The sequence below is a fragment of the Nomascus leucogenys genome, chromosome 15, assembly GCF_006542625.1.
Source record: "Nomascus leucogenys isolate Asia chromosome 15, Asia_NLE_v1, whole genome shotgun sequence".
Lineage (NCBI taxonomy): Eukaryota > Metazoa > Chordata > Mammalia > Primates > Hylobatidae > Nomascus > Nomascus leucogenys.
In genome coordinates, this window is record NC_044395.1 from 105,595,527 (window position 1) to 105,609,373 (window position 13,847).

Consider the following 13,847-nt stretch of genomic DNA (forward strand, 5'->3'; position numbering starts at 1 on the left):
TCATCCAAGCTGGGGTGCAGTGGCACTATCTCGGCTCACTGCAACCCCCGCCTTTTGGGTTCAAGCAATTCTTGTGCCTCAGCCTCCTGAGTAGCTGGGATTACAGGTACCCGCCACCACGCCTGGCTAATTTTTGTATTTTTTAGTAGAGACAGGGTTTCGCCACGTTGGCCAGGCTAGTCTTGAACTCCCAGCCTCAGGTGATCCATCCACCTCGGCCTCCCAAAGTGTTTTTGTGTTTTTTGTAGAGATGGAGTCTCGCTATGTTGCAAGGGCTAGTCTTGAACTCCTAGCTTCAAGCGATCCTCTGCCTTGGCCTCCCGAAGTGCTGAGATTACAGGAGTGAGCTACCACGCCTGGTTTACTTTTATAACTTAAAGAAAATGCTAAATGTTTGGGATGATTGGTCATACAATGGGATTTATAGTGATGAAAATCAAGTACGTTAACTGGTTATGACACAATGCAAAAAAAAAAAAAAAAACAGCACAGGCCAGGCGCCAGGCGCCAGGCGCGGTGGCTCACACCTGTAATCCCAGCACATTGGAAGGCCGAGGCGGGTGAATCACTTGAGGTCAGGAGTTCGAGACCAGCCTGGCCAACATGGCGAAAACCCGTCTCTACTAAAAATACAAAAATTAGCTGGGCATGGTGGCCGGTGCCTGTAATCCCAGCTACTCGGGAGGCTGAGGCAGGAGAATCTCTCACACTCAGGAGATGGAGGTTGCAGTGAGCCTTGATTGTGCCACTGTACTCCAGCCTAGATGACAGAGCACGACTGTGTCTCAAAAAAACAAAAAACAAAAAACAAGCACAAAGGCACTTGCAATAGGAGCATCAAGGGAGAAGAGGAGAAGCAAGATGGGTGGGAAGAAGTTAGGTCTTGCAGGTTGCAGAAAATGTCATCATCAGGAGAAGGAGGAAAGGCATTTTAGCTGAAGAAATGGCAAAAGCAAAGGCTAGGAAGAGTAAAACTTCCGGTACTCTAGAAAATCCCAAGTGGTCTCTGTGGCAGAGGTGCAGAGACGTGACATAGACCTTACCCAGGAGCAGCAGGAAGCCATCCCAAGTATGAAAGTAGGGAAAGGACATGAGGAGAGCAGAACCTACAAAGATTTCTCCAGGCAGACGTGAAGGAGAAGTACTAGAGTCCGGGAGACACCTTAGGAAGCTACTGTAATCACACAGGGGTGACACGAGGAGGACCCCACGGGAGGGTGGACGGACGGAGGCGGGGAGAGGGAATTACAAGAAGTATTTCATATGTAAATGGCAGGAGTTTATGATGTTTCTCAATCCATAGACTTACTTTCTAGAGCTAGATGAGGTTCCTCAGCTTACAGATGGGGAAACCGAGGCACAGATAGGGGAAGTGAGGGTTTCCAGGCTAATAGGTTTATGACTTGGAGTTTTCTCTGGGCCTCCTGGGGGAGGAGGCTCAATCCTTCCAAGATCTGACCTTTTTTAACTCTTAATTCAGACAATTCCCAACTGAGGGGGATGGGCAAAGGTGAGGCTGTGGCCCAAGAAGCCCCTGCAGGAAGAAAAGAGGGAGGAAGAGGACGACCCCCTTTGGTATCTGGATGCCGAGAGTCCCACTCTGAGATCCCAGCCTCCTTAAAGAGAGCACTCTTGGTCCCAGACTGGAGCATGGCTGGCCTGCAGGGAGCCTGGGGCAGTGCTCAGACCCTGGGAGGGGTGTCTGGTGGTGGGCACGGTGCCACCATGAGCTGGTCCAGGAAGTGCCTCTGTCATGTGCGTGACTCCCCAGTGTCCTGTCCCACACCTGGCACCATGACAGCACTGGGACAAGCACAGCGCTGGACTCAGGAGTCAAGAGCCCTGGAATCTACTGCCTTTCTGTCCTGCCACTCAGCAAGCTGGCCTTGAGCTTGTCACTAGCAATGCCATGCGATAAGGCCCATGAAGGCATGAACTCACACTGAGGAATGCTAGGCTAAACAGGGCCCTCTTCCTGGAGAGGAAAATGGAAAAGCCCCAGGGGGGAGTATTATCACAAAACTGTCAGCGTGTCTACATTTATCAGATCAGTTAAAAGAAGAGACAGGGCTGATCGTAATCATTCCCGAAATATGTGCAACTATTCAGCTTGCAACTACTCCCACACACAGGCCTCTCATTTGACTTTCAAAAACTAAAACAAAAACACTCAGGGCAGGTGCCGCTATTCCATTTTACAGATGCAGGAAGCAGGTTCTGAGAGACTCAGACTCAATCCATATGTGTTAAGTGTCTATCTCACGCCAGCCCCTGGACAGAGGTACCAGCAGCTGCTAGAATAGTTAGATCCGTTCGCATTGGTCCAAAAAGATACTCCATGAGAACAGGGTTACATGTCAAACAAGCTTAGGAAATACTCCAGACTCTATCCCTCCCCCTTCTGATGAATCGCTGTGCCTATTAAATTACTCAAGGCCCTGCCTGGGAAGTCCTGCTTAGCTCTGTTTAACATCTCTCCCAAGTGCATGGCCATGGAACCCCCTTTTACACACAACTTCTTAACAGCCTGCAGAACTTGTGTTGTGGAACACAGTTTTGCAAACGCTGACCTGAGCAGTAGAAACGGAGCACTGAAGATGGGATTTCAGACAATCAAATGAAGGACACATCCTGGGGCAGCGTCTTGCCTCCGTCTATCAACTCACAACAGAAGCATCTGCCTTTCCCTGGGCTTCGAAATAGAGCGAGCTGATGGGGCCAAGTTCTGTGGGACTCTTAGCTGTGGTCTCAGCTGGCAAGTCAAAGACCAAGCCTTGGCGGCATCAGAGCTTGTCTGTGGCCCTGGGACCCGTCGTTTTCAGGTGGGCGCAGGGTCAGGCATCTGGAACAGCCAAGACACAGATGTTCCAGCCACTCTTGGATCCCCGCCTGGGCTCCTGCCTTCCCTAATTCCAATATTTGGCTGCCGCTCTCACCTAATTCATATTCCAATGTCAACACTGCATAATCTCCCCCAAACACTGACAGCCTTGGAGTGGGAAAGGGGAAGGGACAGCTGATGAGCAGAGGCGGAGGGAGCGTTGGGGGAGGAGGTGGGCAGAAGACAGGAAGTCCCCCAAAGCCCTTAGCAGGCAGCACTCCCCCAGACTCTCAGCTGAGAGGAGAGGACCTCCAAGGAGTCGCAGAGGCACCCAGCCGCCACCCCAGGCAGTCAGTGCCACAAGACAGAGAAGGGGAAGCAGAGCCCCCGCAGTGGTCAGGCTGGGCTGCCTGGAGGGGGAGGTCTCGTATGCCACGCAGGAAAGCGAGCAAGACCGCCAGTCAGGACCCTTGGTCAAGCTCCAGCTCTGCCTCTAACTAGCTGTGTGACCTTAGGCAAGTCCCTCAACCTCTCTGGGCTTTATTTCATGTATTAAATGAAGAGTTACCCATCTCTGAGACCCACCAGCTCTAACATTTGGGATGAGGCTTTAGAGCATCAGGAGAAACAGCCCAGGTCTGAGTGTGAAGCTGGCTCTGTCCTGGCTCTTCTACCTCACGGGACTCCAGTATCCTGATCTGTAAACTGGGAGTAATAATAGTGGCTACACAGCCAGAGCTCATTGGGATTAAGTGAAACAGAGCATGTAAAGCACAGATTTCCCAGCTGGGCTGTGAAGAGCAGGAGCGGCTGGAACGAGTCGGAAGCCCCCAGACCCACACTCACCGAGCACTTTCTCTCCCCGGCCCTGGCCATGCCTCGCTCCTCTCATCTTCACAGGAGCTCTGTGAGGGGGAGTGTTAGGTAACTAGAGCACCCTAATGGCGCGGGTTCCGGGTTCTTCCTCAATGCAAGCCCGCCAAAGGAAAAACCAATCAGAAAGAGGTGTTTTTCCCGCCTCGCTCTAAGCCCCACCCCAACCAATCACAAACATCCACGTAGCCCTCCTGGGCATAAAAGAAGCAAACCCCCCACCGCTCCCTCTCTCTCTCCCTCCTGCCCAGCCCAGCCTGCTGCCTCCAATAAAGATCTCTTGGCCGAGCCGGTGTGCCGTGGTCTCTCTTTCAGGGAGACTGTTACTAACCTGTATTACAGAAGAGGAAACTGAGGCTTGGTAACTGGCTCACGGTCACCCAGCTGGAGGATGACCAAGGTCTGTCTGATGGCAGGGCCAGGGCTTCTTCAGGATCCCATGCTGTCTTTCCAAGCTTCCGGACTGGCTAACGAGCGGGCCTGGCTGGGAGAGGGAGCGGGTCCAGGGATGCAGAGCTGCTGAGTGCCCCTTGCTGCTGGCGGCCGCCTGCACCTTCACACAGTCTCCCTGCTCCAGAGGCTCCTGTGTCCATCCTGACTGGCCTCCGCCCCCGTGTGCACCCCAGATCCCAGCCCCAGCCCACCTACCCCCACCACGTCTGCCCTCACCACTGTTTCCTCCCACCCTCCCCCACACCCATTCCCAGGCAACTGTTCTCCCTGGTTCTCACTGCAAACTCTCAGGAATTCAGTGACCTCCACCCAAATTTTCCCCCAGGGCCACATCCAGGCCGATGTCCCAAGGAGGACTGCTGATAAATATGCATGAGATTTGCATGTGATTTGCATACACTTCTAAGGCCCTGGAAGGCAGCTTTTAAGAGAAGCATTATCCAGGCTACTTTACCCTCCTCCTTATCTATTTCTTCACATTCCTTTGAGCCCAGCCCCCACACACACCCACCTCCTCTTGTCCCCACCCTACTCCACCCCTCCCTGTGCTGGTCCCCCTTTCCTTTTTCTGAATGTGTAACTAAGTAGGAAGAGCAAAAGTTTTAACAATAACAATTGCTGTTTATTGAGCAACTATCTGCCAGGCATGGCCCCTCACAACAGCCGCCAAAGGAACTACTATTTGAGGGTGTCTGAGTGGGCCCAGTACCCGTCTTCCCAGCCCCTGTTCAGAACCAAGTGAGATGAATTTCAGACTTGACTATTGGTGAAGGTGATTTCGGAGAATACATCTTAGGTCTGCGGTTTCCTAACACTGAACCCCAGAATTAGACAAACCCACTCACTCCCAGACTGCTGGACTTTGCCCCCAGAATCCAGCCTCCCCTCACAGAGACAGAGCTGGCCCCTGTAAAACTTGAAGCAGAGAAAGCGTGGAGAGGAGGCTTGTCTCCGCAGGTGGGCAGAGCCCCAAAGAGAAGAGAAGGAATGGGCTGCGCCCCACAGGCAGCGACTTGGTCCCAGGCGCACCGGTTAGGCCAGTCACCCCCTCCTCCCTGGGGAAGATTGGGCTGGGCCCAGGCCAACCTTGTTAACAGATGCCCCCTCTACAAGGATGGAAATATCAGGAGTGGATGGGAAGTGCTACCCCTGTTTTACAGAGGTGAAAGCTGAGGTTACTTAACAGAGAGTTTGCCTAACTTGCCCAAGGCCACTCAGTGGGGAATGGTGGGTGGGCAATGGAACCCAGAGCCTGTGGTCTTTCACACCACCACAGTTATGTCTCAGAGAAAAGCCCACAGTCCAGGGGAAGGGAACAGAGAAAGCGAGGGAAGAGGACGGAGGGAGGACTCAGGAGTGTGCAAACGAGGGTCAAGTGCAGCTGGGGGAAACCTACGGTCTCAGAGCCAGAGCACGGAGGCCTCTGGACACCATGGAGTCCAGGGACCCACTCTCACACGCCCACAGGGTAAAGCAGCCTGTAAATGAGTGGGTGGCAGGGAAGACAATAGGGAATGGTAAGGACTGTGGTGAACTGAACAGGGGCAGGCCCAGACCAACTCCAGCCTCTCCTGGTCATGCAGCAACACAGTCCCAGAGTCACCAGATTTTCTGACTCTTCAAGAGATGCCAGAAATCATATTATGACTTGAAATCTCCCTATTTGTATATGTTGGCTCAATGCTTTAATAAAAGGATAAACTCTATTCAGGCAAGCAGAATGTCACTGCTTTTTGGCTTCAGCCCACTGGCACAACCAGCAACCTCAAAAAATGCAATCCCATCACCTCCCAAATGTGCCCACTGGAGTGAGAGCTGCTGAGCTCCAGGACTGGCTGCATCTTTGTCTCCTGCCATCTCCCCAGGCTGGCGTCCTATGTGCTCAGTCTCGGAACATCCATGGAAGCCTCTCCCAGAGCCAGCAGGTGGAGATCCAGGTCTCCTGACTCCTGGTTCAGTGCTCCTGCCACAAACTCACAGCTCCTCTCACTGCTTTCAAGGAAGTGCTTGTTAAAAAATGCAGTTTCCTAGGCCAGGCACAATGGCTCACACCTGTAATCCCAGTGCTTTGGGAGGCCGAGGCAGGTGGATCACGAGGTCAGGAGATGGAGACCATCCTAGCTAACACAGTGAAACCCCGTCTCTGCTAAAAACACAAAAAAATTAGCCGGGCGTGGTGACGGGGGCCTGTAGTCCCAGCTACTCGAGAGGCTGAAGCAGGAGAATGGCATGAGCCCAGGAGGCAGAGCTTGTAGTGAGCCAAGGTTGCGCCACTGCCCTCCAGCCTGGGCGACAGAGTGAGACTCTGTCTCAAAAATAATAATAATTAATAAATAAATAAAAAATAACAGACACAGCATCGTCTGCCTCACAAGCCTGCCTTGAGGAGAAAATGAGGGCAGGTACACAAGAGTACTTCGTAAACTCTTAAGCAGTGATTTTTCAAACCACAATTCCCAGCCAATGAATGGGTCACAAGCTCAATTTAGTGGGATTTGACTGGCATTGTTTCCAGTGAGATAGAACGGAATAGAAAACAGGAAGAGCATATATTATTTCATGAAACTTATACATGTATGGGAATGCTAGGTAACAACACGTGTTTTCTTCCTGTGAGTAGTGGTCAAAAACTTGTATTTAAAAATACACTGCTAGCCAGGCACGGTGGCTCATGCCTGTAATCTCAGCACTTTGGGGGACCGAGGTGAGTGGATCGCTTGAGGTCAGGAGTTCAAGACCAGCCTGGCCAACATGGTGAAACCCTATCTCTATTAAAAATACAAAAATTAGGCCGGGCATGGTGGCTCACGCCTGTAATCCCAGCACTTTGGGAGGCTGAGGTGGGCAGATCACCTGAGGTCAGGAGTTCGAGACCAGCCTGACCAATATCTTTACTAAAAATACAAAATTAGCCAGGCATGGTGGCACATGCCTGTAATCCCAGCTACTCAGGAGGCTGAGGCAGGACAATCGTTTGAACTCAGGAGGTAGAGGTTGCGGTGAGCCGAGATCATGCCATTGCACTCCAGCCTGGGCAACAAGAGTGAAACTCCATCTCAAAAAAAAAGAAAAGAAAAAGAAAAAAAATTAGCCAGGCATGGTGACGCTCGACTGTGGTCCCAGCTACTCAGGAGGTTGAGGCATGAGAATCACTTGAACTCAGGAGGCAGAGGTTGCAGTGAGCCAAGATTGCGCCACTGCACTCCAGCCTGGGTGATAGAGTGAGACCCTGTCTCAAAAAAAAAAAAAAAAAAAAAGTACACCGCTCTAAACATAGGTGTAAATCTTCCTGACCTCGGATCAGGCAATGATTTCTTAGAAATTACACCCAAGCAAAAGCAACAAAAGAAAAAATAATCAATTGGACTTCACCAAAATTAAAAACTTCTGTGCATCAAAGAACATTATTAACCATTTTCCTGTTTAGAACAAAAGCTCAGCTCACTGCCAATGCTCACTTAAATTTACGTAAACATGCTCTTTGAGGCTGAAGCAAACCTGACTGATTTTCAGTGTGAAAATGAAGTGTAAAAACCATTCTTGGAGTTATTTCTAAACAGAACTAACATCAGAATCATCTGAATCATCAGAATAGTCTATATCAGAAAAATCGGATTCATCAAATGAATCTTCAGTCAACAACTGTCCGAGAATGATGTTAATATCACATGTAAGAAAGCTACGTTTTCTAGGATTTGACATTTTCAGCGATTGAGAATGACTATAATTTATAAATGGAAATACCACTGCTAAAACCAGCCTGCTATAAATAGAATGATGTCTTTTGTTTCCAATGTCAATTATACTAGAGCGATGCAAAAATAATAATAAAAGCAAGATCGTGGCTGGGTGCAGTGGCTCACGCCTGTAATCCCAGCACTTTAGGAGGCTGAGGTGGGCGGATCACAAGGTCAGGAGATCGAGACCATCCTGGCTAACATGGTGAAACCCTGTCTCTACTAAAAATACAAAAAAATTAGCTGGGCATGGTGGTGGGCACCTGTAGTCCTAGCTACTCGGGAGGCTGACACAGGAGAATGGCGTGAACCCAGGAGGTGGAGCTCGCAGTGAGCCGAGATCATGACACTGCACTCCAGCCTAGGCAACAGAGCAAGACTCCGTCTAAAAAAATAAATAAATAAATAATAGCAAGATCATTCATGACAAAGTTATCTTGGGGTAAACCTGCAGCCACAAGTGCCACTGGCGAGTATTCTCAAGGCAAACATCACAAAAGTGAAAGAGCAATCCACAAAATGGGAGAAAATATTTGCAAGTCATATATCTTACCAACGCCTAGTATTTAGAATATATAAAGAACTCTTTCAATTCTAGAATTTTAAAACTCGATTTTAGGCTGGGTGCGGTGGCTCATGCCTGTAATCCCAACATTTTGGGAGGCCGAGGAGGGTGGATCACCTGAGGTCAGGAGTCCGAGACCAGCCTGACCAATATGGTGAAACCCCATCTCTACTAAAAATACAAAAATTAGCTGGGTGTGATGGTGTGCGCCTGAAATCCCAGCTACTCAGGAGGCTGAGGCAGGAGAATTGCTTGAACCCAGGAGGCAGAGGTTGCAGTGAGCCAAGATCGTGCCACTGCACTCCAGGCTGGGCGACAGAGCGAGACTCCATCTCAAAAATAAATTTAAAAAGCCTCAAATTTAAAAATGGGCAAAAGACTCAAATAGATATTTCTCCAGAGAAGATATTCAAATGGCCAGCAAGCACAGGAAAAGATGTTCAACATCATTAGTCACCAGGGAAATGCAAATCAAAACCACTATGAGATATCACTTCACACCCACTAGTCTGGCTATACAGATGCTCCTCAGCTCCGCTGAGCAAGGTGGCTCATGCCTGTAACACCAACACTTTGGAAGGCCGAGGCAGGAGGATCACTTGAGGCCAGGAGTTTGAGACCACCCTGGGCAATGTATCAAGACCTCATTTCTACAAAAAAAAAAAAAAAATTAAAAATTAGCCAGGCATAGTGGTGCACGCCTGTAGTCCCAGCTACTCAGGAGGCTGAGGCGGGAGGATCACTTGAGCTCAGGAGTTTGAGATTACAGCAAGCTATGACTACACCAGTGCACTCCAGCCTGGGCAATAGAGCTGGACCCTGGCTCTTAAAAAAAGAAAAGAAAAGCTGCTCCTTAACTTACAATAGAGTTACATCCCAATAAACCCATCATAAGTGGAAAATGCACTTAATACCTTTTAAAATAATTTAATAAGTCAAAAATGCATTTAATACACCTAACCCACCAAACATCATAGCTTGGCCTAGTCTACCTAAAATGTGCTCGGAACACTTACATTAACCTACAGTTGGGCGAAATCATCTCATGCAAAGCCTATTTTCTAATAAAACATTGAATAGCCCATGTAATTTATTGGCTAGTATTTTGAAAGTGAAAAATGAAATGATTGCACGGGTTCTGGAAGTACGTTTCTACTGCATAGCTATTGCTTTTGCACCATCGCAAAGTCGTTAAGTCAAATCACTATAAGTCGGGGACTGTCTGTAATGAAAAAGACAAACAATAACAAGTGTTTGAGAGGATTTGTATAAGGATTTTGACAAAATCCTTATACATCGCTGGTGGGAACGTAAAATGGTACAGCCATTTTGTCAGTTCTTCCAAAAGTGAAGCATAAAGTTACCATATGACCCAGTGACCCCACTCCTAGGTACCTACTCATGATACATTAAAAAATACCTTCATACAGAAGCTCATACACCAAGGTTCACAGCAGTCTTACTCGTAATAGCCAAAAGACGTAAACAACTCAAATGTCCACCAACTGATGTATGGATAAACAAAATGTGATCTAGCATATGATACGGTTTGGAGGTCTGTCCCCTCCGAATCTCATGTTGAAATGTGACCGCCAATGTTAGAGGTGGGCTGGGCATGGTGGCTCATGCCTGTAATCCCAGCACTTTAGGAGGCCAAGGCTGGTGGATCACCTGAGGTCAGGAGTTCAAGATCAGCCCAGCCAACATGGTGAAACCCGACCTCTACTAAAAATACAAAAATTAGCCAGGCATGGTGGCGGGTGCCTGTAGTCCCAGGAGGCTAAGGCAGGAGAATAACTTGTAACTGGGAGGCAGAGGTTGCAGTGATCCAAGATCACACAACTGCACTCCAGCCTGGGTGACAAGAGCAAGACTTCATCTAAAAATATATATATATAATGTTGGAGGTGAAATCTTGTGGGAGGTGTCTGAATCATGGGGGCGAGTCCCTCATAAATGGCCTAGTGCCATTCCCGTGGTAATAAGTGAGTTTTCTCTTTGGTAGTTCACATGAGACCTGGTTGTTTAAAGAGCATGGCACCTCCCGCTTCTCTCTCCATCCAGTTCTGGCCATGAGATACAGCGGCCCCCCCCTTGCCTTTGGTCATGATTGAAAGCTCCCTGAGGCCTCCCCAGATGCTGAGCAGATGATGGTGCCATGCTTGTACAGCCTGCAGAACCGTGAGCCAAACAAACCTCTTTTCTTTATAAATTGCCCAGCCTCACATGTTTATTTATTTATAGTAATGCAGGAACAAACTAAGAGACACATACAATGTGATATTATTCAGCCATTAAAAGGAAGGAAGTGCTGATACACACTACAACATGGATGAACCTTGAAAACATTATGCTAAACCAAAGAATCCAGTCACCAAAGGCCACGTATCACAGGATCCCATTTATGTGAAATGTCCAGAGTAGGCAAATCCATAGAGGCAGCAAACAGATCACTGGTTGCCTGGGCTAGAGGCAGTGGATAACGGGCAGTGATTACTAATGGGCATGGGGGTTCTTTTGGGGGCAATCAAAATGTTCTGACAGTAAATAATGGTGATAGTTACACAACAATGTAAATATTCCAAAAGCCACTGAATAGGACACTGTAAAAGAGTGAATTCTATGTGAATTATGTCTTGAAAAAATACACTGTTCTAACGTATTGTACATGTGGAATTTATTTGTGCTAAAGAAGATGAGGCAGGGGCCAGGCACAGTGGCTCATGCCTGCAATCCCAGCACTTTGGGAGGCCGAGGCAGGTGGATCACTTGAGGTCAGGAGTTTGAGACCAGCTTGGCTAACATGGCAAAAACCCATGCCTACTAAAAAATGCAAAAATTAGCCTGGCATGGTGAAGCATGCCTGTAGTCCCAGCTACTCAGGAGGCTGAGGCAGGAGAATCACTTGAACCTGGGAGGTGGAGGTTATAGTGAGCTGAGATCGCGCCACGGCACTCCAGCCTGGGCAACAGAGTGAGACTCCATCTCAAAAAAAAAGAAGATGACGAGGCAGGGAATAAAATAAGTGAGGAGGGGCTGAGCTTGTAAAGCGGCTGGAGAGTTGCGGGGGGCTTTGCTTCCCCTGAATCTGCCCTTGCACAGCCTGACCAAAGGCAAACCATATGAATGAATGGAGGATGGACACATGAGGTCCATACACCGAGGGTGGTAGTGTTACCGAGTGCAGTCTCATAGAGGCGCAATTTGGCAATATCGATGAAAAACTAAAAATGCTCATACCTCTTGCCTCAGACTTTCTATTTGGGGGACTGTAGCCTTCAAAATGACTCTCAAAAGCAAGGAGCAATAAATACAAGTACATTCATTGCAACACTGTTTGTAATTGAGGGGAAATTGATAAATATTACCTAGCCACTGAGAAACGATTAAGTAATAATCAGGATATAGTCAGACAGTGGACAACTCGGCAAATCTAGGATCTGAGAGTTAGTATTAAGTGGAAGGAAAGTTATGCAAACAGCATGGATGGGGAAGAAAGGGTAACTTTTTCAGGACAGAAGAATTCCAGCTAATAAACTGGACAGCCTCAAAGTATCTCCACCCAAACTATCTCCAGGTGCTTGTTAATTGCAAAGAGAATAGTCAGTTGAGTCCGTTGACAGTGGAGAAACCCAGAAGTCGCCACCTTAACCAAGTAATCCAGGTTAACATCACCAGTAACATCACCAGACATATGGACACCACGCAGCCCCTGAGAAAGACACATTACTTCTTCAGCTGCTTGTAACCAAAATGCGTAATCTCAGTCTAATCATGAAAAAGCAACAGACAACCCAAACAGAGGACTATCCTACGAAATAAGTGACAAATACTCTTCCAAAGTGTCAAGGTCATGAGAGACAGAGAAGGGCTGAGGAGCTGTCCCAGCCTGTGGGAGACTAAGGAGGCCTGTCAACTAAATGCAGTGTGAATCCTGGGCTGCATCCTGGAGCCAAAAAAAAGCTATTCATAGAAAAACCAGCGAAATCTGAATGGAAGTCTGTAGGTTAGTTAGTAGTAGTGGGTCAATGTCAATTTCTTGGTTATGATCATTGTATTATGGCTACGCAAGACGGTAACATTAGGGAAAGCTAAGTGAAGGATATTAAAGGAACTCCGTACCATTTCTGCAATTTTTTAGTAAGTCTGAAATTATTCCAGAATAAGAAACATTTTGAACAGAATGGATTTTATCATCTTAATTTAATCTGGTGAGCTAGTTATCTTCAGTACCGGGTTGAATCACGTTCCCCCAAAATGTTCATCTGGAATTTCAGCATGTGACCTGGTTTGGAAACCGGTTCTTTGCAGATGTCATTAGTTAAATTAAGACGGAGTCATATTGGATTAGGGTGGCCGCTAAATCCAACGACAGGTGTTTTTGTAAGAAGGCCATGTGGGCTGGCCACGGTGGCTTGGTCGGGCACGGTGGCTCACGCCTGTAATCCCAGTACTCTGGGAGTCCAAGGCAGGCAATCACTTGAGCCTAGGAGTTCAAGACCAGCCTGGGCAACATGGCAAAACCCCATCTCTACAAAAAATACAAAAAAAAGAAATTAGTTGTTCGTGTTGGCATGTGTCATACACCATGTGACAACAGAAGGACAGATTGGAGTGATGTGGCTACAAGCCAAGGAATACCAAGTGCTTCTGGCAACCACTGTAAGCTGGGCGAGGCATGGAGCCGATTCTCCCCCAGAAGCTCAAGAACGAACCAACCTTGCCCCACCTTGTCCAAATTCTAGCCTCAAAAAATGTGAGAGAATAGCCTGGGCACAGTGGCTCATGCCTGTAATCCCAGCATTTTGGGAGGCTGAAGCAGGAAGATCACTTGAGGTCAGGAGTTCGAGACCAGCCTGGCCAACACGGTGAAACCCTGTCTCTACTGAAAATACAAAAATTAGCTGGGCGTGGTGGTGGGAGCCTGTAATCCCAGCTACTCAGGAGGCTGAGGCAGGAGAATCGCTTGAACCTGGGAGGCGGAGGTTGCAGTGAGCTGAGACCAATCTACTGCACTCCAGTCTGGGCAACAGAGCAAGACTTCATCTAAAAAAAAAAAAAAAGTGAGAGAATAAGTGTATGTTGTTTTAAGCCCCCACGTTTGTGGTGCTGTTACAGCAGCAACAGGGAAGTCCTGCGTCTTCCCAGCCAGCATCCCCGACACCTCTCCTCAGGCCAAGCCCTATTTCTCTTGAGGCTCTGTGCTGTTCAGTGAAGCTAACCTGCCCCCCAGCCAGCCAGCCTTGGCCCATCAGCACATTCTGTCTCCAGCCTCTGAGATTGGTGCAGGGACGGTTTGCACCTGACCTGAGGCCATGAGACCTGAGACATTTGCTGCCAGCTCCTGAGAAAGAAGCTTCCTGGCTTCCAAAACAAACACTTTCTCTCCTATTAGACC

At 48.3% G+C, this 13,847-nt stretch overlaps 1 protein-coding gene across 1 annotated transcript in view; it reads right to left on the reverse strand.

The window, feature by feature from the left end:
• Positions 1-4,105: 4,105 nt before the first annotated feature.
• Positions 4,106-13,847, reverse strand: part of LOC115838561 (E3 ubiquitin-protein ligase RNF169-like) — a 178,687-nt gene continuing 168,945 nt past the window's right edge. Inside the window, exon 4 of the mRNA XM_030828723.1 lies at positions 4,106-4,178. Within this exon, the coding sequence (XP_030684583.1) occupies positions 4,124-4,178 (55 nt within the window). The 3' untranslated portion in view covers positions 4,106-4,123. The remainder of the gene's footprint in view (positions 4,179-13,847) is intronic.